General features: G+C 51.8%; 9 protein-coding genes across 9 annotated transcripts; 6 read left to right on the forward strand and 3 right to left on the reverse strand.

Moving 5' to 3' along the window:
- Nucleotides 1-187: 187 nt before the first annotated feature.
- Nucleotides 188-1363, reverse strand: AYO21_11474 (hypothetical protein; the record flags this gene model as incomplete). Its single annotated transcript, XM_022661366.1, has 1 exon — nt 188-1363. The coding sequence occupies one exon, from the start codon at nt 1361-1363 to the stop codon at nt 188-190; it is 1176 nt and encodes a 391-aa protein (XP_022506308.1).
- A 1062-nt stretch (nt 1364-2425) lies between these two features.
- Nucleotides 2426-3991, reverse strand: AYO21_11475 (hypothetical protein; the record flags this gene model as incomplete). Its single annotated transcript, XM_022661367.1, has 4 exons — nt 2426-2515; nt 2571-2792; nt 2844-3013; nt 3070-3991. 4 exons carry the CDS (start codon nt 3989-3991, stop codon nt 2426-2428), a joined length of 1404 nt encoding a protein of 467 aa, XP_022506309.1.
- A 393-nt stretch (nt 3992-4384) lies between these two features.
- Nucleotides 4385-5523, forward strand: AYO21_11476 (hypothetical protein; the record flags this gene model as incomplete). The annotated part of the gene is made up of 3 exons (XM_022661368.1): nt 4385-4606; nt 4682-5183; nt 5231-5523. The coding sequence occupies 3 exons, from the start codon at nt 4385-4387 to the stop codon at nt 5521-5523; spliced, it is 1017 nt and encodes a 338-aa protein (XP_022506310.1).
- Nucleotides 5524-5791: 268 nt separating this feature from the next.
- On the forward strand, nt 5792-6268 carry AYO21_11477 (hypothetical protein; the record flags this gene model as incomplete). Its single annotated transcript, XM_022661369.1, has 1 exon — nt 5792-6268. The coding sequence occupies one exon, from the start codon at nt 5792-5794 to the stop codon at nt 6266-6268; it is 477 nt and encodes a 158-aa protein (XP_022506311.1).
- Nucleotides 6269-7700: 1432 nt separating this feature from the next.
- Nucleotides 7701-10716, forward strand: AYO21_11478 (hypothetical protein; the record flags this gene model as incomplete). The annotated part of the gene is made up of 4 exons (XM_022661370.1): nt 7701-7781; nt 9065-9673; nt 9724-9870; nt 9922-10716. The coding sequence occupies 4 exons, from the start codon at nt 7701-7703 to the stop codon at nt 10714-10716; spliced, it is 1632 nt and encodes a 543-aa protein (XP_022506312.1).
- Nucleotides 10717-10930: 214 nt separating this feature from the next.
- Nucleotides 10931-13902, reverse strand: AYO21_11479 (hypothetical protein; the record flags this gene model as incomplete). The annotated part of the gene is made up of 4 exons (XM_022661371.1): nt 10931-11871; nt 11917-12271; nt 12322-12447; nt 12541-13902. The coding sequence occupies 4 exons, from the start codon at nt 13900-13902 to the stop codon at nt 10931-10933; spliced, it is 2784 nt and encodes a 927-aa protein (XP_022506313.1).
- Nucleotides 13903-14444: 542 nt separating this feature from the next.
- On the forward strand, nt 14445-17141 carry AYO21_11480 (hypothetical protein; the record flags this gene model as incomplete). Its single annotated transcript, XM_022661372.1, has 2 exons — nt 14445-14691; nt 14746-17141. The coding sequence occupies 2 exons, from the start codon at nt 14445-14447 to the stop codon at nt 17139-17141; spliced, it is 2643 nt and encodes an 880-aa protein (XP_022506314.1).
- Nucleotides 17142-19239: 2098 nt separating this feature from the next.
- Nucleotides 19240-21491, forward strand: AYO21_11481 (hypothetical protein; the record flags this gene model as incomplete). Its single annotated transcript, XM_022661373.1, has 3 exons — nt 19240-19342; nt 19392-20015; nt 20089-21491. The coding sequence occupies 3 exons, from the start codon at nt 19240-19242 to the stop codon at nt 21489-21491; spliced, it is 2130 nt and encodes a 709-aa protein (XP_022506315.1).
- Nucleotides 21492-23617: 2126 nt separating this feature from the next.
- On the forward strand, nt 23618-27091 carry AYO21_11482 (hypothetical protein; the record flags this gene model as incomplete). Its single annotated transcript, XM_022661374.1, has 1 exon — nt 23618-27091. One exon carries the CDS (start codon nt 23618-23620, stop codon nt 27089-27091), a length of 3474 nt encoding a protein of 1157 aa, XP_022506316.1.
- Nucleotides 27092-27137: the final 46 nt, after the last annotated feature.

The following is a 27137-nucleotide window of genomic DNA, read 5'->3' on the forward strand; positions in this document are numbered from 1 at the left end:
CCCCCCCCCCCCCCGAAACCGGGGCAAATATACGCTCCAAATAACCTTATCAGCTCGCTTGGGTTTTATGGATGCATGACCACGCCTTGGACAGATATTACCACCCTCCCCAGGCCAGCATATGACCTTAAATCTTGTCTTTTCCATTTGCCTCCCACGTCTATTAAAAAAGAGAACCCTTGTGGACCTAGTTGGTCATTGAATCGCTTGGTCCTGGTTGAACCGCCGGCGGATCATTCGAATCATCATGAGCTGAAACCGCTGACTTCAGAAGTTCATCGCGATACTTCTCTAATCCAGCTTCCTCGGCATAATATTGAATTGGTCGCTGCAAGTTCCACGAGTTCCAAACAGGATCACGGGCGTCTACGATCACCTGGGGTCTAGGGCTGTCCTTCTCGTCTCCGCCGACCTCTGGATTGACCTTACTGATGTATCCACCAGAATAAGAGCGGCTTTGTGCGATGCGTTGTACATCCGAGAATGGCATGCGCCAAACCGCGACCGGTTGGTCGGCTTCAGTCCATTTCCACAAGTAAGTGCCACGGTATGTCCTCCTTATCGGCTGTTGCTCTTCCACAGAGTCGTATCGTTGTAAAAAATCAGGCAAATACCCGAAGCTTTGGAAGACTATCCAAAAACTCTTGTCGGCAGGATGAAGCAAGACGTCCAATGGTACTTCTCGAGCCCTGCGTTCGTCGGTATCGTCGACATCATCGTCCAACGAGGCTGCTATTTTTCCAATCGCCAGGCCATAACGTAAGGTTGAACTGTATTCTGTGTCTTCTGAACTTCGGAGATGGGGCGGGATTATGATTGGAGGGTCATACTCGACCCAGCGTGATTCCATTGAAGCAATCACTTTCTGCTTTCGTATGTTCCTAGGGACGAGAGTGCACCCAGGGGAGATATATGGATGCGCGTTGATATAAAAATACATTCGTCCATACTTGAATAGCAGGAATGGGATCCATGGACGACCGTACAGGCCCAGGCGCCTGTGGTAACACCCCCAGTCGGTTTTCGTTCTCAAGTCACTAACCTGCTTCGGGTCCCAGATATCAAGGGACTTGATTAATTCGCAAAAGTCAGTTGGGGTCAGCCTTGAAGCCTCGAACTGGGCACTGATCTTAATTCTCAGGAATGCCGTGCTGTGTGGCTCGTCAGGATTCCAATTCCAGTCTATGAACAGGTGGTATTTGGATTTTGGCCAAGAATTCTCCGCAATCGTCAATGGGCTTTTCTCTCTGCCGGTGTGCTTCTTGTCCAAGAAAGCCCATTCGTCTTCCATGAGTTTTCGAAACTCGTGTCGTAATTCATCTGTCAACTCCAACTTTGGGTCTTCGCTAGATGGCTCAGTCATGATGTCTGCGCTGGGAACGAGGCTGCTGTCGACAAGGGCAACAATGTGCTTGGGATGAGAGGATAGTAATGGAGAAGTGGTCGGGTGGAACTTGAGAAACCAGGTCAGGACTCGGTCTTAGTAGCTAGCTCGAGAGGGAGTGTGTTTGTCTGCAAACGGACAAGAAAAAGTTCGGAATGCCTCCTCCTTCACCAAAGCGAGGATCCAAGGAATGTGGGGTGATGGAGTCGAGTAAACAACCAAGGTCCCTCTTTCTTTTTGGTTGCGTGTCACTCCGCTTGCTTGAGCCTGTCGTGAGTTCTTTAGGTGTGGACTCGGTCCAAGCGCCAAAGTGACGGTTTTGTCACTTTTCACCTTCCCTAGTGCGAGAAGAGTGAGACCGCAAACGTTCGAGCTGAAATAGAGGAATGATGTATCGAATGCCACGATGGATTTGTGGGTTTCGAGTATCGAGCTCCGGGTCGCCCAGAGATACCCGGAATGCAATTTATCCAACAAGTACTTCCTCACTCTCGGTCCGTCTCAAACTCAGAGACATGATTGCGCTAGGGTCAGGCAACCGAGTCGAGTCTGGCGAATAATCTGTCGAGAACCTCTGCCCTGGCCCGGACTGGGTACGGATTCATGGCTACCTACGTCAGGAAATCTTGAAAAGACGAACACAAAAGGGTTCAACAAGAGCTTGAGACGAGAGCTGACTGCAAACGGGACATACAAAGGAAAATAGAGCCCTCTTGCACTGTTGTCTGGCTTCCGCGAACGACCTGATCGCTGGCACTCCGCTGACCCGTGCTGCTCAATAGCAACCGGAATCGAATCGCTATTTGACTCGAGAACAGATGTAGACAAAACATTGACGCAACGAGGTGGGATGGGGGATGTGTGCGTTGTCAGGGCCCCGGGAAAGGCCTCACTGCGGCATGGTCTTATACTTTTGAACAAGATCTTCCATCAATCCAGTGATGGATGAGGGTTGATCTAGGCTACTCTCTATGCAGTAAAACACCTGGGCACAGCGTCAAAATTACAAGTCAAGAGTTGCATAATATCGTCAGAGGAGGATTACTCCTCGATAAATGGTCCGCCCAGCTTGTTATTTGGATCATACTTCTTCTTGATTTCCACCAGTTTACTCCAGTTGGCTCCAAAGACCTAGTGGTGGTGGGCGTCAGTACGTGTTGACGGCTTCAACGATAAATCTCCATACCTTCGTCGGGTCAACAAAATCTTCTAGGAAGTTAGGGAAATAGTCGGCCTCCGTATGACCTGGACGTATCTCAAATGGTGCTTCTGCTAACGCTTTGTGTGCCAAAGCGTCGCTTTCGGGTGAGCCTGGAATGACACCCGTGCCTAATTGAAGATTGTGTTGGTTTGCTGTATGAGGCCAGGCGGAGACGAGGCTGGGGAAGCCAACGGATTGATAGACAGCCTTGGGAGTTAACGAACGCATCTTGGAAGAAACCCTTGGAGTAATTCTTACCTTTTGCATGACTTCCGTGAGTACATAAGTGCCCATAACCAGTCTTGGATCAGCCTCCAAGAGTGACAAATACCAATTCCAAGCTCGGAGTATCAAACCCTCATCGACAGAGGGAACAGTGACGCCGGCCGCCCAGGTATTAATCTTCCCGAATGGGGCTTTCGACGCATCTACCCCAGGTTAGCTAGGAGACTTGTCGACTCTCACGAGTTTCGGTTGTCCCTACCAAATTGTTGGTTCACTCCTCGGAAGTTGAGGGTCTTGGTGAGGTCGACGGCTCCCGGGATGTCCAAGGCCCATTTGAAACCCGCTCCACTTCTACCATGCTCGGGTCCGTTGGCGTCGTATGCAAAAATTGCCAGTCCAGGGTTTGCCTCCCGCCCCGCATACGTGCCTGCTGTTATGTCAAGGCAATACAAATGTAGAGCCATCTTTACATCATCACATCGTGAAGCAAAAGCAGCAGTTTCGCGCGCCACATCCTTCAGAGCCGCCGGTGGATAGATGATCTGTCCACAGAAGATTGAAGATGGATACTTGTAAACTCGCATCTTGAAGGCGATGGCGACTCCAAATCCTCCGCCGCCGCCGCGAAGAGCCCAAAGAAGGTCTGGTTCCCCACTTGCCCAGAGGATGCTGCCATCCACTTTGATGACCTGAACGTCAAGCAGATTTTGAGGATCGCAAGCGAGGCCGTACTCTGAACTCAGCCAGCTCTGTCCGCCGTGGAGAATTGATCCACCAACGCCAACATAGGTACACCGAGCACTGACGGCTGCGTATCCCGGAGCAGTTTCTTCGAGCTTCGCGTCAATCTCGCCCCAGCAGTGACCTGCACCAAAAGTAATGGTTTCTTTGTCAGAGTCGAATGAGAACGCCTTGAAGGCTGATAGTGAAATTAACACGTCTTTGCTCGTCGCGTTCCCGATTCCAGTGCAGCGGATGCCAATGTCGAGGTCCGTGGTATTTGCATATGCAATCATCCTGCTCAATGCTTCCACCGTCCTAGGAGAGACAACAGCTAGAGGGTGCTTGTTGGCCTGCACAGCCCATGTTTTTGACTGCTCTTCATAAAGAGACGATTCGGGCGTCACGATATCAGAAGGGGACACGAAGGCCAGTAGACTGGCAAGCTTTGGATCGGCCATGTCTATCTTTCTTTAGCCCTGACAGAAGAGACTCATTGAGGTGGGCAGGCCTGGGTATAAAGAAGGGACATTGATTATCGATCATAGCAACTGTCCATGTCATATTGTCAATCCTCAGGCATCACTGGGCTGGTCGCCTGAAAACCGCAGCTTGCGAATACATCCAAGTGTGTCTCACCACTTGGCGGGACGCCTCTCAGATCCGTCTTGTCTACCAATCGTAGCAGTCTATCTTTGATCGGCGAGACTGTGGTCGGCCCATGCCAAGCAGCTTCGCCAGATTCGTGTAGTTCGTGTTGTTGCCACTTGGCGTAACAGTCTCTCGGAAGCTGCATCGTTATTTCTGATGGTTCCTTGCTTTGTCGCAGCTGTCTCTCAAGTCGATTGGTGATCATGGCTTCACTCGTCGAAATCGACTCGCTTGAAATCTTAGTCATCGTCGACAACGAAGTCGATCCAATATCCTCATACAAGCACCCAGAATTGAAGGTCTCGGGACAACTGTCAGATGTTGCTTTGAGAGCCCCGATTCAGGATGGAACTAGGGGAGGTTCAAATTTCGAGATCCGCATGGACAATATCTGCTGCGGGGCCCATGGCTTGTCATTAATGATTGTAAGCAGACTGGGTGTGACTACCAGAGGTTCCTACTAGCTGCTGATCAAAATTCGGTACTGACGCGTGGTCTAGACTGCCGTCAAAGGGCACAAGCGGCATACGGTCCTGTTTGATACAGCCCCAGAAGAGCACATCTGGGAACTCAATGCGAAGAGGTTGAGAGCAAATCTCCGTTCGGTCGATAGGATACATTTGTCTCACTGGCACCGTGACCACTCCGGAGGCATTTTGAAAGCAATTTCCATGATAAATGATGCAAAAGGCAGCCGCGGCATTCCGGTGGACCTCCATCCAGATCGACCAACATATCGAGGCTTCTTGGGCCCGGCTGGTCCAGTCTCGCTGGAGAGGGATCCCACGTTCGAAGAAATCGAGTCTGCTGGAGCTACGATCGAACAGAATAATCAATCGCACACGATCCTCGAAGATATGTTTCTTGTCTCCGGGGAGATTCCTCGAGTGACCTCGTATGAAAAAGGCTTTCAGCGTGGCATGAGGTTCAATTCAGAGAGCTCTCGTTGGGAAAGCGACGAGCTGATTTTGGATGAAAGGTTCCTGATGTGTAATGTGAAAGGTAACGAGTCCTCCTGCTCTTCCGGGTCGACGCTGACACAACCCTAGGAAAGGGAATTGTGGTTTTCACTGGATGTAGCCACGCAGGAGTGGTGAATGTTGCCAAAAATGCTGTGCAGCTGGCTGGCGGTGCCCTTCCACTATTTGCCGTCGTTGGTGGATATCATCTTGTCGGACCAAACGAAGCATACATCAAGGACACAGTTGCAGACTTGAAGGCTTTGAACCCTAGCGTCCTGATGCCGGGACACTGCTCCGGGTGGAGAGTCAAGTATGAAATAGAAAGGGTAATGCCTGGGAGGCTAGCCCCGTCGACCGTCGGCACGCAGTTCGTGTTGTAGCAGCACAATTCTTTGCTTGTTCCATTATCCCATACAGCAGTTAGAGGCATGCTGAATCGTAAAGTCCCAAACACTATATATCTTCCCTCCTCTGCCGCAGGATTTTGTTCTCTCCATATCGCAGTAGCAACACGTGCAAAGTGAAAGGCCGGAGTTAGGTCGGAAGCGGAGTTAGGGAACTCCTCATATATACACCCAGCACTTCCTTGTAAACCCGATGTCCAGAGGATCTGTGCCGTAGACTTTGACAGTCATCATCTGAGTCAATATGACTTCCATTCAACGCAGCATTGCCATTGCATTCTTGGACACGTTCAAGGACCTCGACCTCGAGGCAAATCTTGCTCTCAGAACGGCAGATTGCGTCCATACCATCGCTCCTGCAACATTAGGGGTCCGTCCGAACATGTCAAACCATGACTTCGGAGCACACCTCTTGTCTCTGAAGGAATTCATTTTAGCAATTCCTGTCACCCCCAAGAAGATTTATGAAGGAGGTAACCTCGTCACCGTTTGGGCAACAAGTGAAACAACGTTCCGCGAGCAAGCAAAGGATAAAGACTCGACGGTTGACTGGAGCTATGAGGGAGAATATATTTTTGTCTTCACCTTCAATCAGACGGGCGACAGAATCCAGCACATACTCGAATTTGTCGACAGCAAAAAGGTTGAGAACGCCCGAGTACTGTTCCAGAGAGCTGCCCGGAACAGAGCGGGGGAAAACAGCACGAATACGGCTCGCTAGGATTAGCTTTAAAGCACAATATCCAGAAAGAAATCCCGCATGGTTGAAGAAGCAGAGGGGCAAATACCCAGTACAAATCTGTCCATGTTGAATCAGATTGCTGCCTGGATAGAGGATCTCCAATACGGAAGCTGACGATGGCCAAACATGCTTCAGAAGAGAGGTCGTTAGATGCCAATGAAGATATCAATGCCGTGACGACCCGGAGGAGCCCTGTCTATCGAGGGTGAAGTGCCGTGCTCGCGGTATGGGTTTTTATACGTTGTCAGAGACACAAGCAGCTGGTCAAATATTTGTGCGTCTTTCTACCTCTCATTTCATTTCATAACGGCAGAAAATGTGGGGAATCCAGCTCTGAGGCGACCCAGGGCTCAAAAGTCACTTACTTGGACGTTACATTCTTTGTTTTCCACTCGCTGTGAATAGACACCGGTCGCCGCTCGAATAGACTTTTCCTATGAGCATTTCATCTTGGTCCTTCTTCAAACACAACATGTCTTTGGACGTGAGAAATAGTGCTCGATTTTGAGCGTAGGCAAGGCCGTAGCGTGGCGGGGTAAGATTAACCCATACATAGATGTAATAGGTTTTGCGTCCGTTCGGCTGCTGTCTTTTGACCCGGTGGCCATCGAAAGTAATAGCATCTGTAAGGTTCAAATTCAAAGTGGCGAGGACGAAGAGACTCCAACAGAGCCACAAACCTAAGTTCTTGTGATTCGAATGCCGTTGACACGGATTGACGTAGAAGCGGTCACTCGATCGAGTCCAGCTGTGGCAATGCTTTCCACCGTTTTTTTGAGTGGAATGACGAAAATGAGACATCAAGAACCAAGGGTGACTCCAGGTCGAATTGATCTGTGGGATTGGCGCTGGACCTAAATTCGGCGCTGGTAGCGGCCATTCAAAGTGACAACTGATGTCTTGACTGAGTGAGCCTCTCTCCTCTCTAATAGCCTCTTTCGCAATTGAGCCTGGACTATCCTAATTAGTCGGTCTCACATTCTCAGCAGCATCACGGCGGACAATGGTTCGTCAATGACTCAGTCAATGCAAAAGTTCTTCGTGTTGAGGCTGACGAGTTGTGGCGCAGATTCTTTAGACGGCGTGGAGGAAGCATACGGTAGGTAGGGCATTCCACCGAATATGCGTTGCTTCAACTCCGGTAATCTGTCATTCTCAAGCACCTTCAATTTAACCGGTCGGGTCGATAAGAGAAGATGCCACTCTGATGCATGAATCTCTGTAGTAACATCAAGGCTGTGTCAGGACGCATGGGAAAGCTTCCTCGGGAAAGTTGAAACCACAGGTCGTTATTCGACCAACGCTTTAGCTGGGCTGAAACAGAAATTTTTTCTTTCTCTTCCTCCTCCATACACATCATAGAAATTGCAACATCAGGTCTGTGATGGAGAGGAAACACCATCATGCCACCATGTCCGAGAAGAGAAAATTTTGGAGAGTCGGCTGCGGTTCAGCTGAGCCGAAACCCATGGGGATCCATGTGACAAAGCTGGTAAGGATACGCGGGACCAGAGGGCCAAAAACAGAAACAACAAGGTGGCGATCCAGTAGAAGAGCGACACCAGGCGGTGCGTCATGAGTAACCAACTTGACCAAGCTTCTCCGGATATTTGGGCTAAATTGCGGGGCGATCGCAAGACGGGACAGAGAGGAGAGAGGAGGGAGAGGGAGAGGTGTGCGAGAGCACTGACTCGATCTGCATGGGACACGCGAGAGGGGGAGAGAGAGAGAGACTCGGTAACCAGAGAGAGACCCCCAAATGAGCTACTGTGGTGGTACCCTCAACAGAAAGAGGCAGTTCGAGGGAGACGAAAGGGGCTAAGCACTGACCATGCCGGTGCCAATTCTGGGCAAACAATTGAAGCGAGAAAATCCAGCAGAGACTGTGACAGGTTCGCTTGCCGTTACCCTTGTTGTTGCATCATTTCATCAGCTGGTGCTGCTACCATCCTTCGACCATGGCATCCATGGACAGAGTAAGCTTTTTCTCTCACCATCACAACCACTGGCATGCCCTCGCTTCAAGCAGGGTCCAAAATAACATCCCTCGCCCACACGTGGCAGTCGAGCGCCAGTCGAGCGCTTCTCAGGGACCTCACCACAGGTATTGGCCGTTCTCCAGTTTTTGCTAATCCAGCTCCGGCTAGCCATGCGACGTGCATACGGCCGTTATCACTGCTGAAGCGGCATGCGACGAGGCTCTCCAATATCCTAGAGAAAACTCTCCATCCTCATGTTCGAAGCGCCCAAGGCTCAGGCACTGCATTGTGGTTACAACAGCCCTGACAAAGTCGCCTGCTTGCGCCCCCATCTCACAGCCTGGCCCACGGAGAAAGATGCGACGCAACATTCCAGACAGCTGTTCCCCTGACTGAGAACAAGTTTGGCACGGTCAAGACTTATCTAAGTGCACGGGATTTCGAGTCAATGACCCAACCCACCCAAGCGCGATCAAGTTAAATATCCAAAGGACACCGCTGAACAAGCAGTCAATTCGAAACAATCAGAACAATCAGTGGCCTCCTCGACTCTGTGATAGCAAGCACCAACCTGGTAGTGGAACATGCATCTCGCATCGTAAAACCAACCTCGCAGCCCACATTCCCCAAATCATCCTCTCATTCACGGGTTCTCCCTCCCGCCATTCCGGATGGGCAACATTGGTCGTCCAAGCACAGGGTGTTTTCTGTGTCGCAAACGGAGGGTCAAGGTCGGCCACGCCGCGTCCCGGGTTTCTGGAAAAACATTCCTTGTGCTGACTGATGATCGTTCTAGTGCGACGAAGGACGCCCCGGATGCCGCAACTGTGCCCGGCTTAAGAAACCCTGTCCCGGATATCGAGAACCAGGCTATGGCTTTATTCGAACCGCTGTCTTTGTATCCTCCAAACCAGGAGACAGCCCAAGCCCGAAATCGTCGTCATCCGAGAACCTCACACAAATAGCGCTTTATCGTGCCAGCTCCACTTCGACCGAGGGCGACGACAGCGATTCTGCGAACAGCGACTCGATCATCCACTCATTTTCTCGCGCAACTCAGAGACTACGCCCCGTGAACAGTCTGTCCGGCGATGTGACTGAACAGGCAGTTTGTTACTCCCTCACACAACTTGATGCCAACTCTCGGGTGCTATATGGGAACCATGCATTCACGTTCCTGCCCAAAATACTCTCCAGCTCAGGGCGAGATTCTTATCTATATGCGGCCATGCGATCAGTTGCTGCAACCAATCTGGCTAACCGATCACCGACTGTCGACATGCACTCTATCATCGAAGCCGAGTATGCGCGGGCAGTATCTAGCGTGACTGCTGCCCTAGCAGATCCTGAACAATGTTTAAAGGACGAGACTCTGGTCGCAGTTTGGTTGCTCGGCATCAGAGAGGTAGGGTTGCTCAGCCCATCCCCCTTGTCGATCTTTCTAACATTGAGCAGCTTCTGGCTAGTGTCAATGGACCACACGGAGGCTCGGCCCATCAAACGCACGTCGACGGGACTCTAATGCTTCTGCGTTTACGCGGTGATGAACAGTTTAGCCGCCCCGAGGGTCGTCACCTATATCACACTCTTCTTTCGGCCATGGTATGGGCGCCTGGAAAGAGCTTGGGGATGCTGAGCGCTGACTTGTTTCAGCATTGGAAGCCTCTGTTCGCCAGCGAGGAGCCGTCACCAGAATATCTGATGCTGGAATCACAATTACCCAAGGCCACTTCCACGATTCCAACGGCATCCTTGAGACTGAGGAGCTTTTTCCACGGTGTCTCCAAACTGCGAGCCCGTATCAAGAATTTCCTGCTGATGCCACAGAATGCGTCTGTCAATAAATTCCAGACTGTGAGCTCCTACTTGAGAGCTGCAGCCAGACTCGAGGACAAGGTCAGCGGATGGTGCGACATTTTCGACTGGCTTCCTCGAAAGGTGTTGATCGACACACCGCATCGATACCTTCCTCGCACACCGTGGACAACGGGAACTCTCTTCAGGCTGCACTGCTTCGGGTCATGGGAGGCTTTCTTCCATTGGAACCGGTATTTTGTCGCAAAGATCTGTCTGCACGCAGCTCTACTCAACGCCATCGGTAGTCTTGGGAGCAACCATCCACGTTACGACGATGGAAATTTGGCGGAAGACATCTCTGAATTGGTCACCACCCACACCAAGGTGATACAGGAGACAGTCGGCGACTTTCTTGGCACCCTGGCTTTTGCCTTTGGAGACGTGGACAGAAACGGCCTGGCCCGTAATACCCCGACTGCAGTGGTCAGTGACGGGGCGTCTACTGAGCAGCGCGGCATTGACATCCCCAGCGCGTTACAAGTGCAAGCACCTTTGTCTTATCTGATCACTTTGAGATGCCTTGGGCCAGGGCAGAGAGAGGCCATGTTTTTAGCTCTGCAGCGCGTTCGGGCGGAGTTTAGTGTATACTGAAAAATGGATCTTCTCAGCCTTGAACTGGGAATAAAAGTCGATGCTCAAACATGCTGGACTGTGTAGAACGGTTCAATACAAATTTTCTTCCCACATTTGCTCCTTGCGCCAAGCCCGTGGCCAATTGCATCTTGAAGAGATCAGATGTCTCCACATTTCAGCCGTAACAGCAAGATAGAAACTCAAGTTTCACATGTCTGCAGCTGAGGGTCATTCAGAACATGTCCAAATCCAAGTCATTGAGATCCATATCATTTCCCTGAAGGTCATAGAGAGCATCAAAGCTCATGTCTGCATCGTTGGAGTCTAGGTTTCCCATCGCGGCGACTTCATCCAGCACCTGATCAATTCCGTCAGCTTGGCCCTGATCTGTCTGCAGGTCCATTCCGCCCGACACCGCAGTAGCAGCGTCGAGATTGGGGTCGGCCGTATCCATATTTGTAAGTTGCTGGGAAAAGTTGAACGAGTCTAAGCCCATGTCCGGCACAGCAAGAAGATTCGTGTATGTTTCAACTTGCCGATATAGACGGACCACCCCTTCAGCAGCGAGAGTTTCCCCGCTCTTCAAGAGACTCCCCAGGTCGTGGTATTGTAAGCGCAAGGCGTCGTGAAGCCCGTTTCCAGCCATACAAACTGCGGTTGTGAGTGCATCAAGAGCATAAAGGAATACGTGACTGTCGCTCAGTTGTAGAAGCACCCCAACGATTGCCCGCAGGGTCGTCTGGGGTCCATGAACTTCCACGGCTCGGCTCACGAGGGCAGAAATGTCCTCAAAAGGAGGCGCCTCCCCAATGTCCAGAGCAGTTGTGGAAGTAATTAGATTTGCCAGGCAATGTTGTATAATGTTGAGGGTCCCTGGATTCGGTGTCTCTCGTTCTCGCTCCGAGACGAACGAAAAGTCCGGACACTGGTCCAGGGTCTTGAGAATGGAGTCGACGTCGCTGTCTTGTGCTCCAATAGTCTTCAGGCGCAACTTCAGCCTCGGCGCACACAATGTCAATATAGTGTTGTGGATATCCCGAGACTCCAACGACCCTGGTGGTTTTATTAGAGCTTCCAACACCTTTCCAGCAACCATGCGCTCATGCTGGAAAACCTCTGCGACCCAATCCATCGCCGATATCAGGGAAGGGAGCAAGAAAGGCTCAAGGAGATCTGGATTTTGTGAGCTGGGTCGCCCTGACACTGGTAGGTACTTACAATCCAAGCCGGCTTGTAAAGAGTCATGAGTTAGCTTTCCCTGCTGGTGAGCCGTCATCGATTGTCGGAGGAGAGTGGGAATCAAGAGGTAGAAGTCGTGGGGACTGCAGTTTGTGAACAGTTCATCGCTGAGGCCTTCAGCCAAGTAAAGAGCGTTGATCCAGTTTCCCAAATGCAGTTTCCTTTCTTCAGAGAGGTTCTCTAGGCTCTCTTCGTTATGCTCATGCTCTAGATATCGAGCTAGGAATCCATCCTTCTTTCGTATACCCAAGCTTGAGTTTGACAACCCTAGTCGCTCTCTGCTTACCAAAATCAGCAGAAAGATGGCCCCAAAATCATCGTACACCGGTTGTGCCTCTCCTTTCTTCAGTTAGCGGGCAACTATCTCGGGGGTTTGTTACTTACCATGTATTTCATCCCATCGCCACTCGTCCAAGAGCCCACAAAGTGGTCCGAGAAAATAGTCAGGACGAACGAATAGAGCAATGCAATTGATCGTAGTAGGTCTCCGAAGTATAGCATTGGCGAGATCTTTGAGACATTGTGTTTCCTTGTTTTGACAGTAATTATGCACGATCTAGGAGTTGTTAGGGGAGCTTCTCCTCAATAAGACGGCTTACAGACCTCAACAACCGCTTGACTAATGAAGCCTGCACTTCCATCGCTGCGGGTCAATTCCTCAACAAGTTTGGGTCCTCTCGTAGGATTTGCGTGGACTTGTGCCACGAGGTCATCCTTAGCATACAAGCCCTTGCTCAGTCCTTTCAAAGTATCCTCGTTTCCAACGAGCTGTACTGCGATTTGTGCCGGGAGCAAGTGATGCAAAGTACAGACGTGCAGCAGCCTAGCGCCCGTCAAAAGAAGGTCTTGTGACGAAAGTAAAGACACCACCTGATGCCATGAGTCGGTCATGGCTCGTTCGGTATTGAAACTGTTGAATGAAGAGGCCGATATCATTGACAGAAGTGCTGGAAGTTTGTTCTGAATGAAAATCTGACACTGCTGCATGCATAAAGTTCTGCCAGGAGTAATGGTCTGGGTTTTGAGAATGGAAAAGGAGGACGTAAAGACGTCGATGAACATTGACTGGTAATCATTCTGATGGCGCGCTGAAAGCCAATGCACTGTCCCTCCATCGTCGATAGTTGAGCCTGCAAAGAGAAGACTTTCTAGGTAAAGTATTGTGCCAGCTTTGGAAGCCACCAACTGGCTATCTGCGATAGAGACTTGAAATTGAAGCGCTTGAATCTCGGAAGCAGGGGCAGGGGCATTGCCAGGCTGCGCCGAGCCATCATCCAGGAGGTTAATATGTTTCAAGACTGTGTTTATCCGCTCCATGAGCTGAGAAGAGAGCGTAGAATATAATGGCAAGCAGAGCTCAAAGGCCTGTTTCACTAGAGTGCGTAAGTTGTCGACAGCCACGTATTTCTCCTTTTGCTCCAGGCTCTTGGCAATGGATAAAGATTCGAGTCCAGCGTCAGTTGCGGTCATAGATGCCATGAGGAAGGCGAGCAATTCGATGGTGCTGCTAAGCTCCATTCCTGGTGGCTCAGAATCTCCTCGTGATGCTTGTCGTGCCAAAGTAGAAAGCCATCTTGACGAGATCTGTAGAGCTAGGCGTGCTTCAGCTGCCCCGGTCTTGAACTTTGGGGAGACAATCACCATGGTCAAATCTTGCAGGGTGTCATTGTAGCATGCAAGTGCACCTTGTGTGGCTGGGGACCTTGTTCCATTCCAACGTTTTGTGAGGATAACCAGTGCGTCGGATATGACGATAACTCCAGCGGTTGCAATGTAGTCGATATAAAGTGAGATGAGAGGATCTCCTGGCTGGCAGAAAGATTCCCGACATTCAACCAGGGCCCCAAATAATCGCTTGCCATCGATTTCACCGTCATGGTTCCGCAGCAAGTTGCCGAAGTCTTGCACAGAGATTCGACGAAGCAGGCATTGACGAGTCAGAGTGAGCCACTTCGAGACCGTCATGTTATTGTGGGAGCCTTGTGTTCTAGAATCTTGGGCTGGGATTTTTGCTCTGGGCCACTTTTCTTCCTTTGGTAAGGGTGAATATTCTCGTTGATATCCTGGTTTTAGGGTTACACATAGCCCTAAAACCCTGGTAGACTCAGCTACTATACTCTGTGGCCCTGTAGTTGAGAACACGTAAAAGGAATATGGGGTGAATGCTACTGGCTTGTGGTGGTTAGATCCATTTTGGTGCACTAATTGCTGAATTCTGCAAATTCGGCATACAGTGCAAACATTGCAAACATTCCGAAGCCTGCGCAGTCTCACATCGTGGACCGGCAATGTGATGACGACCACCACCATTGACCTTTCTCAACCGATGGAGTCTGCACTGTTTGTGACGCTCCTCAGCTAGAAGTGCAGGCGCTCTGGAGGAGATGTTGCTCCCAGTGACCCATTTTTTCCGCTTGTACCTCGCGCAGTGGCAACCTCCATGAAGTCCAGCTTTTCATGTGTCGCACCACCAGGCACTCCGATCTTTCCACCACCAGCTACCAGTAATGGCTGAAGGTTGCCCACGAATCAATCTTCTCCCTGCTGATATTTCTACAAAGGTCTCATCATCTTCCGATATCACATCCTCCGAGCATGTCATCGAGGGGCTGTTCAGAAATGCTTTGGACGCCGATGCCTCGTCGGTGGTGATTGAAGTGGAATTCTCGAAAGGCTACATTTGGATATATGATAACGGGATCGGGATTCAAGAGGTGGAATTTTCAGAGCAAGGCCAGTTGGCCAGACTTCACTGTATGTGATAGCTCAATATCCATCCCGATCAAGAATCTGACTGTGGTGCTTTAGGTTCTTCAAAACTGGATTATTCGCCTCCGACATACGGTTGTTATGGCCGCTTCTTGTCAAACCTGTCGCACCTGTCTCTGTTATCGATAGCCTCCGAGCATCGATCGGAAGTCTTTGCGAATCGGTTGATCTTGTATCGTGGGAATGCTGTATGTCGCCAGTTACGGCTCGACAAACAAGATGTTGGTATGATGCGGAAAGGCACGGCCATTACTGTCCACGATCTTTTCAGCGATATGCCTGCCCGCGCCAAACACCTGTCACAGCTCTATGCTTCCTCGACCGAGACAGAAAAAGCATTCAACCGGGTGAAGGAAATGCTCGCTGGATACCTGCTTGCACAGTCTCGTGCGATCGAAGTGCGATTCTCCGCCAAAGGCACAAGACAACATAGTGTTCATTTCCGTTCACCGGACTTGAGGGAAGGGCAATTCTCACTAGAGTCGACAGTATCAATACTATTTCAGGCCAGGCTGGTGAATTCTGTCGACATCACAAAATGGCGCTCAGCATCCGCTCGCACGAAGCATTTCCGTATTCGTGCTGCCATCTCCGTCGAACGATCGCCAAATAAGTCAGCTCAGTACATTTCCATTGGAAAGTCCCCAATTCAAAGAGAGGGCGGAATCAAATGTGTATTTGATGGTATTGATCGGCTTTATCAGGAGTCGACCTTCGGCTCCCAGGACTTTCACCACAATGCGAAGGGCATGGCAATCGAAGACCAAGATTCCGTTGACAGATCTGGTGAAACCAACAAGCTGCCAAAGCCCGTGGATAAATGGCCTATGTTCTACATTCAAATTGAGCCGAGAACTCGGGAATTGTCGACCAACCTCGCTTTGGGCCAGCCTATGTCGAATACGCTCCCCGTCCTTGATCATTTGACAAGAGCGATTGAATCGTTAATCTCTAATTTTCTAAACATGCATGGATTTTCAGCCTGTGCCGAACGCAATGCATCGAAAAGGGTGCGTCGTCGACATAACCGTGGAATTGGCCCTTGCCAACAACTGGTTGGAGAACCCTCGAAACTTGCAACTGAGGCTAGGTATCTAAGTCACTGGCGTCGCGTCAAGAGTGCTCGTCCCTCACCAGAGGATTTCCGCTATGGCTTGGGCTTGAGAAATTTATATGATCACTCTTGTTCATCTCTGGAGGTCACCAAAGAAGGTCGCTTATCTATCGACCCTAGTCGCAAAGAGTCGCACCCCGAGGACGCAACCCGCGAGACCCAAAGTGATTTCAAAGGTTTTGACGAAACTTTCGATGGTGTTCCTTGGATCAGCTGGCGCGGTGGTCAGGTCACTTATGTCCACCCTCGGACAGGTGCTGCAATACCTCCGGCAGATGGAGACACAGCACTTTCATATCGAAACCGTGGGGGTTTAACGCGAATACAAGGCCCAGAACTCCCTCGTACCAATGACAGCGCGAAGCCTCTCGTCAATTTACGGCACTATCTGCCGGCAGGCTATCGTCACCAATCTGACGCTCCGATTGCCTGCATCATATCCGAACAGGGTCCGGGGTTGTCTAGAAAAGTGATCGTTACCAGAGGACAGGACAATACTGTTCTAGACTCACGGATCGTCACGAAAGGTTCTTTGTCAAGCGCCAGTATTGTTCAGCAGGTTGATCGAAAGTTTATCCTTGCCATTCTCGCTGTTCGAGATACCGGCGACCCATATTTTGCCGGGAGGAAACAGCGGAGACTCCTCGTTCTTATTGACCAGCATGCGGCTGACGAAAGAATTAAATTTGAAAAGCTTTGTGAAGACTTGTCCAAGCGCATCTCCACAAGTCTTGCTAAGCCATTGGTCTTCGAGGTTGACGAAACGGAAGCGCGACTTTTGGAAGATCACAAGGGATATTTTCGGCGATGGAGTGTGATATATCACATTGCTGAAAGCACGAGGTCTCATACGGCACGACATCCGCCCAGCCATCGTTCCTGGACAGTGGAGGTGACTGTTCTGCCGACCCTCATTATTGAGCGTTGTCGCGCCGACCCGAAGCTTTTGGCTGACATCATGAGAAGCGAGATCTGGTTAGGCCGTGCGCGGCGTTGTAGTCCGCTGCCCCGTCCTCCACAATCCGACGAGCCTTGTTGGTGGTCCAACCTTGCGGACTGCCCGAAAGGCATGATCGAGATACTCAAGTCTCGATCCTGCCGCACTGCGGTCATGTTCAACGATCATTTGGACAAGAGGCAATGCCACGAACTTGTGCAGAGACTATCTCAGTGCACCTTACCTTTCCAATGTGCTCACGGCCGGCCCACGTTAACAATCCTGGCAGAACTTGGTGGAGATTTTTGTGGCTTCGGCATGGATGCAGATCCTAGCACCGTCGCGCTTGGATTTGGCGATGCCTGGAGAGGTTGGGTCAAGTAGGCGTCTTGGACGGTAGAAATCATTACGTACAGAATATGAGCATGTTCGCATCTGTAATTGGCCGTCTGCAGCCAGCTGTCTTACCTACCCACTTGTCTTTTGTGTCAGAGGCAGTATTTTTCTCCACTCCGTCGCAACTGGCGGCCCAAGTGACGAGCGGCTGAGTCGGCTAGGCCAAACGCAAGCGCGGAGTGACTTTGGAAACAATCCCGCCAGAAACGCAAATGCAAGGAGGTCAAGACGCATGCACGATCCGTCGTCACACTGCCGTGGCCAATAGGAGAACAATGCAGGCGGGATCCAAGGTGACTGTGTACATGTAGGGGGGGCCCCGGAGGATGTTGGTTGAGGCGGCATTTTTGACGAGCGGCTTTGCTGGCGGGCGTCACTCGAGCTCAGATTTGAGATCAAGCGTCCAATCGTTGCCCTCGACGGACCTCCATCACATGCATCCAAGTTCAAAGCTCCAGGCCCGTTTTGGCCCTTGATGATTCAAGGTCAGCCCTTGCTTCGCATTTGGAACCATGCAGCTGTGACGAGCGGGCAGCCTTCGGACCAGGGAGGCAAAATGTCGTGCTAGCCCCGTTCTTGAAACGGCACAAAGGACTGTCAATCACGAGGACTGCGCTGGGGTCGATACGAGAAAGAGCGGGGGACGGAGACAGAGGGTGAGGAAAAGGGCACCGGAGAGGACGGCCAATAATGCACTCGAAGCACACGGCTGCATACTTGGTCAGCCAGGTGACTCGTGTCCACACTCACTTGAAGGAGGGTGGAGGGGAAGGGGAAATAAAGCTCACCAGAGTGCTTTGCTTCAGAGGGCGGTCATTTGGGGGTGGTGATTCATGATGAAGATTGGACACGATTGTTTGCTGACGGGGAATAAAAATGAACTCTGCTCAGTGCTCACCCTGTCTCAACACACCGCACGAAGATCCTTTCTCAGACAACTGCCGCCTGCTTTTCCGGTGGCCCGCGGCCCCTTGGAAACGCTAAAGGCGACAGCAATTCTCTGGGTGGCCAGTCAGCGTGCAGAAGGGCAGCTGCAAGAACGGTGCGGTAGCTAGGTGAGCTGGGTGGCAGCCGGCAAGCGCCTTTTCCAAGCGCCCGGTGGATTTCGAAGCCCCTTGTCTAGCGTTGTGGAAGTCTCCCCGACCAAACACGCTGCTGCCTCGCCCACCTTCGTCCTCCTGCGTCCTGTGTCTCTCGTTCCTCACGCAGCTGTCAAGCATCAGTTGCAAAAAGTGGGAAGGATGTGCTTAGGCCTCTTCGCCCTCTTCCCCTTCTTCTCCTCCTTGCAGACAGCTTTAAGTTGGGGCTTTGGGGACACTTTTCAGTGCTTTTTGCACGATTGACTGCCTCCGTCCTCTTCTGCTCTGCCGCAGGACCTCCAAATCTTGCTACTACGACGAAGGGCGGCTCCCTCCGCTTACTACGCACAGCCAAAGCTATCCCGCAGCCAAATCATCGTGTTTTGTCACTGTTCCCGGCTCCACGTGCGCTTCTCGCGGCTGCCGCTTACCTGCAAATCGACAAACTCCCAAGCAAACATTTCAATACCAACATTATTCTATACAGGGAGCTTCCTCAGAGCTGGCTGTTCTCACTCGACCTTCCTCCTTTTCGACCCGAGGATCTCTCATGTCGCTTCTCTTTTCACAATTCTCGCCTTTGCAATATTCAGAACTACGATTAAGCGCGTGATTCTCCTGGTGTCCGGTTTGTGAGCGTCCTGGGCGCTTACCTTCCCTCAGGTTGTGACAGATCATAAGCGCCCACACTCCGTTCAGGTCTCTTCTCGCCGCGCGTCTCGCTGCTATCTCGCTCATTTCAGGAGTGTCAAAATTCCTGCTGGCGAATCCGCGCTTTCGAAAAGTCATTCTCCTTATCATACCAGAAAGGGGGTCCTCCCAGGGCAAGCGCCCACGTTCCCTGGATTCATACATCCCTTTTTGAGGCTCTTGTCTCGACTGTGTTCAGGAGTCGGCACGCAAAAGGAGACTAAAGTCCTTCCAGGAAAACTTATAGACCACGGTAACGCTGGGACCGGTCGACTCGCCTTTCTGAAGACATCAAGCCCAGTGTTTGACTCGTGACGATGGCTCCTCCTGCGAGCCAGAATGCTTCCGAGAATGACGTGGCGTCAAGCCCAGATGCCAGTTCACGGGGGTTTGTGGCAGTCAATCGCGCCTCGAGCAACGGTCTGTCATCATGCCCTTTAAGCATCTGTCCATATTGACCGTAACCCAGAAAGCGATGCCTCGCTAGATAGTCGACACTCATCTCCACCAGACCACCTTCTCAGGGACGAGCCTGTACCCAGAAGTTCGAGCGGCACGTATCCACCCCCGCATAGCCAGGAACGCGCGGGCCATAGGCGAAAGCGGTCCGGGTCTGGTGACGACGAGCCTTATCTTGAACGGCGGCGGTATGAGTATAGCCCCCGGGAGGGCCCTGAACCACAACACATGGCCAACCGGGCATTGCGTGTCCTAGGAAGTGCTGATCACAATACCACATCTGCGTACTTTCAGAATGATGCAAACCAGAATGGTCATACGTGGCATGCAGAGAAGCGTGCACAACCTGCCAGCTCCATCAATGGCCGTCGGCCCAGCACCTCCGAGTCGCATCACGGGGAAACGTTACAGCAAGAAGCCAATGGAACGGAGGCACAGCCCTCACATTGGGGCTCGGACTATCAACCTCGACCCAACGGCCAGCTTAATCACGACCAGTATGGTCATCCCGAGTCAGCAACGGGCGCATCAACGGTCGCGCCAAAAAGGAAACGTAATTTCTCCAACAGAACAAAGACCGGATGCATGACGTGCCGACAACGGAAGAAGAAATGTGATGAAGGCCAGCCATATTGTGAGCCTAGTCATTTCTTGAACGTGAAATTTCATTTTTCTCTCCGCCCGCTAACACTTTGTCCTTTTTCCAGGTAACAACTGTCTTCGAGGTGGTTTCAGCTGTAAAGGCTACAACCTGAACAGGCGGGCGAATCCGCCCAAGCCCACACTCAATAGAGGCCCGATTCCATTACAGTCCAGGGATGGTCCTGGTGACGTGTCTGAAGCATCGCCTTATCAGGGACCTCACATGGAAACTCCCGGCACGAGCAATCCTCTCAAACGTCAGGACAGTGTTCAGTCGCGACCAAGTACGGTCGGTGGTAGTGAAGGACAACACCCCGCGACGTATGAGCTGAGTCCACAACGCAATGAGCCAGCGACCCGACCACTTCGTCCCAACCAGCATAACCCCTGGCCGCCCGCGCAAGGTCAAAGTTCTTATACCTCAGAGCATCTCCCTCCACTGTCGGACTTGAGTCGATCAGAATTACATCCAAATGCAAACCCGCGAGAAATGTCGCGCGTGCCACCTCAAAGTGCCGGATACCCTCCATCACATGCCCCTCCCGCACCGCCGCCACCGCCGCCGCCCGCGCCTTCGAACCAAGCTCCGCTGGGACCACACCATCAACAGCACTTTCCTCCTCAACATGCAGCGCCCCAGCCTGTAGGTCCTAGCGTCGCTCATCAACCGCCAGCGGGCCCGCCTCAACAGCAGTTACAGTGGCACCAGCCACAACAGCCAGCGTCCTATGGGCATACATATGGCCCTCCTCCACCGGGCCCTCCACCAGCTCATGCTAGCGTTCCGAGTCATACTCGAATGACATCCTCCAGCACCAGCTTCAAGGTATCCGGTCAAGAAGACGTGGAGAAATCCAAGATGTTGAGGTCGGTCAACTATATCCACATGGACCCGACATTGGTCTATGAGCGTCAACGTTGTGAGCGGGCCCTGCAGCGCTATAACGCGGCGTGCCAACTAGATAGCGGGATAGGGGAGCAGGAGGTCCGCAATCTGTTGATGAAGGTGCTCGATCCTAGCCAGGATACGACGCATCGATTTCCTTCACAGTTTCACGGCAAAGGCTATCTTGGGATAGGGGTTAAGATCGAGACGCCATTCACTTGCACCTATGGCTATAACCTGCGAATCCACGACGATGTCTACGTTGGCAAGGGTTGTAACTTTGACGATGCTGGTGCGATTGAGATCGGGCCTCGCACCATCATCGGGCCCGGCGTCACCATCTTGACCAGCGACCACAACAAGGATCTCGTCAATCGCAAGGGCACCAAGGGTCTCTGGATCGCAAACGATGTGCTCATTGCAGCCGGGGTCATTATCGGCGCCAAAGCCATCATCTATCCAGGCGTCAAGATCGATGAAGGTGCCACGGTCGAACCGGGAGTGCTGGTTCGCGAGTCATTGAGAACAAATCAGATACTTCGGGCGCCGCCGGCTCAGGTCATCGATCCACTTCCACACTAGATGATGGTTTGGTAGGTTGCAGTTGGTGCGGAAGTGGCGCGCTCCTTTTTCCCACAGCGCGAGATGGGGGTTTTCGTTTGGGAAGGGGTTTACTGGCAGTATGGGGATGAGGTATGAGGTACGAGTACCGAGTACATGAACCCAGGACTCGAGGCAGCGGATCGGAAGGCGTTATGTAATACCATTCGCAGGCACAAATATCGGCCTTCGGTTGGGTTTACCCGCAGCTTTTAGTAGCCAGTCACTGCCACTCTGTTATGCAGTCAGGGATCCCAAGTACACATACACAAGCGGACTGCGCAAACAAGCACGTTTGGGGTTTATCTTCTGGTGCTGATGTCTTGAGAGCGACTGCGATCCGATCTCTCGAGAAAAAGCCTTTTGTCGACTTTGAGCTGCGGCAGACCAAATTGGATGACCCATAAGACTCCCCGTGTTGAGTCGCTTGACAAGCACCATGGCCAGCAAGATTTTGGCTTTATTGAACGATTAAGGCGTGCGGGCGTGTCACAAGCGTCTGGCGTCCCGCCCAAACAGAACCTTGACGAGTGCCAAAACAAACCGGTTAGGGGATCCGTCGCTTGGGTAGTACCCCTCAACGGACCGTAAAACAACGAGAATTGTTTGCTCATGCTGAGAAGGCGGGGCACGGCTCACCAGGCCGATAGGTGAAGCGCTACAGTGAGAGGATGCAACGAACCCCCATTTTCACCGTCCTTATTCCATGTTAGCGCTGCTTGCATTTCCCCAACCTAGGATTTATCCCATCACAGACGCAATCAGTCGAGTCGAAGTTCTACGATAGACAGAAAAGGACTATGGTGAAGAGATCACTCGAGCCTTCAAACCCTCTACCCGGCTTACGGAGCAACCGTCGTTTGGCAACTACCTCGTAATTTCTAACTTCCTGTTATTCAGAATGCCGCTGGCAAGTCTGTAACCCAGCGAGTTTGATGTTATTCTGGGTTCTGAAAGTCTTTTTCCGAGCGTCTATCCCAGCCGTCGTGGCAGCGTACTCGGTATAGCTCTGACACATTTCCCAGGTAGAGAGCCAGCCAGAGAAGATCGTCGACCCGCCAGCTTTCACGAATTTTGGTAGGATAAAAACCTCTAGCCCCTTCGGCCCACGGCGCAATCGCTCAAAGGTTCTGCTCGATTGGCGCTGCTGGTGGCTGGAGGGCTTGGGGGGAATTGAGGGGGCCCAAGTCACTCAGATTGGCTTCTGAGATTGGTTATGGAAGCGCACAGGCAAGATTACGTGGGGCCGAAGATCTGAGTATTTTGCGTTTTTGTGACCTTGAAAAGATACGAGGACGAGTAGGTAAGGCCTCGGTTTTGATAGCAGAGTCATGCTGATGCCATGCAACGAGTTATAAATTATACGTAAACAAGGGTCGAAGCACTCCAGAGGCCTAGAATGCAGTTGGCCTGAATGATAAAGGTGGGACCCTAGAATAAAAAGTCTGGGAGGTTTTTCACAGTGGTTTGGTGGCGTGCCGGCGTACTTGGAGTGGTTTTTTTTTTCCTGCGTCTTTTAGCGGCCCGTTAGGTGGATGTCGACTCGGTACAAGTACGATTACCTAGGCTTGAAGGGAAGGGGAAGCACGGAGTACGGGGCACCTATCAGGCATGTGCAGATACCCAGTTCGTCTGCCTTGCTCCAGTGACTTCCTTCCAGCATCAACAAACCCTTTCAGCGTCGGTCAGTCCTCCACAGAGTTTATCGATTTGGTGCTCCATAACGAGTACATCCAGTTCATTCTTTACCCAATCTCTCTTTGTTGTTGTCCACCACGAAGCTGATCCATTGCCTCGTCGTTTGATTTCTAGCACCCCTGCTGTGTACAAGTACTTGTTGTGACGCACAGCTGCCACCTCCTGGCCCTTGCAGACGAATTGGAACCCCCCCTCGTCTCGTCTTGACGCCTTCTACTCGTTCACCCCTTTGCCTCCCCTTGGACACATCATTCGAACCTGTTATCTCTTTGCCTCCTCGGCCGTCTCCTCATCCTGTTGGTTCCCTGGTCCGCCTACTGCTGATTGTGAGAGAAATGGCCTTTTGTGAGGCGCAGGTGCTTCGATACCGGACCATGTGATCCGCGACCTTTGACAGACCTTGCAACAAAATGCGCGAGCCTCAACCTTCTGCTATCTATGTCGCGCCGCTACGGATTCGCAAGAATAGTGACGACGATGACGATGACGACGACGAAGAAGGAAACCGTGGCCCCTCCCGAAAAATGGAAGACACGGGGCTGGTCACCACGAATCCCCGACCGAGCTCTATAGAATCCCTCGACGATATGACGTCCCGTGCGAGATTCCACAACTACTTACGAGCTCTTTATCCTTTCCAGCCGTCCTCTCCCCACTCCTCCACCACTGTTACACTACCGCTCAGTGCTGGGGATATCATTCTAGTACACTCGGTGCATATCAATGGCTGGGCGGATGGTACACTGCTGGAGACAGGAGCCCGCGGGTGGCTACCGACAAACTATTGTGAGGGGTACGACTATGCGGCGATGCGACCTCTTCTCAAGGCTTTGACCGAATTCTGGGATCTTGTGCGCTGCGCGAGCGATTCAAACCTAAGTCTTTTCCGCAACCAAGACTATATGAGAGGTCTTGTCGCGGGCGTTCGCGCCTTGCTGGAACGCTCCAGTTGTCTAACCCGAGACTGTTCCCTGGTCAAAAAGCACGATGCCATCCGCCGGACGCGTAAAAACCTTCTCTCTGATCTCGCTCTGCTTGTGCGTGCCGCAAAGGAACTGCAGCAAGTAGTCGTGGGCCACGCTGCCAGCAAGGATACCCTCGATATCCGGCTGGATGACATGCTCTTAAAAGCGTTCCGAATTGTCACTCGTGCGGTCTTGTTTTACGACGTCTGGACCGAGCAAGCCGATGCGTCACCAGGGGCTGCCACAAGCCCACCCGACTCTTCCTCGGAATCTGTCGCAGTTATGCAATCCCAGCACTCGACCAAATCACAAGTTCCTGTCCGACGTCAAGCCTCATCATCTGCCAAAACGAAACCTTCAGGCACACCTGTATTGTCAAAGCATAGCAGCCGCAGTTCCACAGGTAATCATCCCACCCATATGCGCCGACACTCATCCATCACACATCGCATGTCTTACACTCGTGGCACGAGCCAAAAGAATTCCAACCTCATATCCGAATTTCTCAATCGCTCCTATGACGAATTCTTGACTGTTCTGGCCTCGTTTCTGGGCTCTCACATGCAATCCCGGTCATCCTCTGAGCTGTTGCTAACCACTCAAAACGCTGTTCGAGCCTGTCGACAGTTGTTTGCGGTTGTCGAGACGGTCATTGACCGCGACTACAGTACCTCTCGACCTCTAGTTCAAGCTAAAGATTCCATGTACGACGCGATCACGGAACTGGTCCATGCTGCTCGTCAAGTTTTCAAGCCCATTCGTTCAATGGACGACGATCTGATTTATTCGCCTGACGAGGCACACAGTCTGGTACAGGCGGCCACAGCCTGCGTCAGTGCGGCCGGCCGATGTGTCACCAGAACCAAAGCGACGCTGGAAGAAATAGGAGATTTTGAGATCGAGAATTTGAGTTACCTCTTGGGACGAAATTCGGGTGGCTCCAGCACACCAGAGCCAGCAACCTTCGAACCCCAACCCTCGAACCGTCTAACAACTTCTTCTGCGGTGACATCGGCCACAGCCAAAGCCGCAGATAGATTAGAGGAGCGCCCTCGCATCGTCATCAATCAAGGCCTCTTAACTCCTCCTCTCTCCCAGGCTACGGCTGAATCTCCTTCCTCCGCCTCCGGTAGCGTTCCTCCTACACCGAAAGACGATGTGGTGGCAGAGATCATTCGTTCCTCACCACTGCCGTCCTCCTCTTTGACTCATCAGAAGACCTCTGCAAGCTCCCCAGTCTCCAACCGGTCCACAGATGTCAGACACCATCGCAAATCCGGCCTCGGCGCAGTTGGAGGAAGTACAAGCAGTGACAGTAGCTTCGAACGCATTGAACGACGGTCAAATCCCAGCAACCTATCCTCAGCGTCGACTCGGGTCACCTCGGTCCAGGAAGATCCTGGTCAGCCGCTAAAGGTGCCTGTTTCGAGGCCATCACATGACGCGGGCGGCCGCGAGTCTCTTGACGATGAAGAAGATGCTGAAGCTGAAATTCTCGTTCACACCTATTCCCAGGAGCTTGTCTTTAATCGAGAAGGCATAATTGTCGGCGGCACGCTGAATGCCTTGGTGGAGAGGCTAACCGCCCCCGACTCGGCTCCAGATGTGTCTTTTGTAACCACCATCTATCTCACTTTCCGCTTGTTTGCGACTCCAGTCGCCTTTGCTCGTGCCCTAATCTATCGCTTCGAATACGTGGGTGACAACTTGCGCATCGCAAGCCCTGTCCGACTCCGCGTATATAATGTCTTCAAAGGGTGGATGGAGTCTCACTGGCGACATGATTGTGATGACACTGCCCTCCCGGTCATTGTCGGCTTTGCAAGGGAATCACTTGTTGGTGTGTTGCCAATGGCCGGCAAGAGAATCCTCGAACTGGCAGAAAAAGTTGCCACCAGTCATGCGCCGATCGTCCCGAGAGTACTGTCCGCCATAGGAAAGACCAGCACATCTACAGCAGCCTATGTTGACCCGAGCACCCCTTTGCCGAATCCCGTCATCTCCAAGAGCCAACTCACTGCGCTGAGAGCTTGGAAAATGGGCGGCCCATCAGTTTCCATCCTCGATTTTGACCCCCTTGAACTTGCACGTCAGATCACGTTAAAGACTTCCAAAATCTTTTGCTCAATTCTTCCTGAAGAGCTTCTTGGGACGGAATGGACCAAACGCAGCAGTTCTCTCGCCGTCAATGTGCGCGCCATGTCGACTCTGTCCACCGACATCTCAAATCTCGTCTCCGATTCCGTTCTCCAACTCGAAGAACCCAAAAAGCGTGCCGCCATTGTCAAACAGTGGGTGAAGATTGCGAACAAATGCTTGGACCTGCGCAACTTTGACACTGTCATGGCGATCGTCTGCGCCTTGGATTCGACCAACATCAAAAGAATGAAGAAGACGTGGGAATGCGTACCTCAAAAGACGAAGACAATTTTCGACGAGATGTGCAAGATTGTCGATGTCGCACGAAACTATGCTGTTCTACGTCAGCGTATACAATCCCAACTCCCACCCTGTCTCCCTTTCATCGGTGTTTACTTGACAGACCTTACCATGGTTGACTCGGCCAACCCCTCTACAAGGCCACTGTCGACAGATAGTGGTGAAGCCTCAGTCATTAATCTGGACAAGCATATGAAGACGGCGAAAATCATATCTGAGTTGCAAAAGTTCCAAATCCCTTATCGCTTGGCTGAAGTTTCCGAGCTCCAGACATGGATGCAAGACCAACTTATTCGAGTCAGGTCCGCAGGGGACAAAAGTTTTCAGCTTCACTACCGACGTTCATTAATCCTGGAGCCTAGAGAATCCAGCAGAAGTCCGAATCCCGAGACCGGGACGGGAAAAGACAGGGAAAGGTTCGACTTCTTTACATGGGCACACCTAGGCACCAAAGAAAAGTCGGTGTCGGTGTCTAGTTGATCAAAGACCTCCCTGAAGCTCGACACAGAGCCCGAGCTCCAGAAAC

This window comes from Fonsecaea monophora, assembly GCF_001642475.1.
Source record: "Fonsecaea monophora strain CBS 269.37 chromosome Unknown Scaff162, whole genome shotgun sequence".
NCBI classification, from domain to species: Eukaryota; Fungi; Ascomycota; class Eurotiomycetes; order Chaetothyriales; family Herpotrichiellaceae; genus Fonsecaea; species Fonsecaea monophora.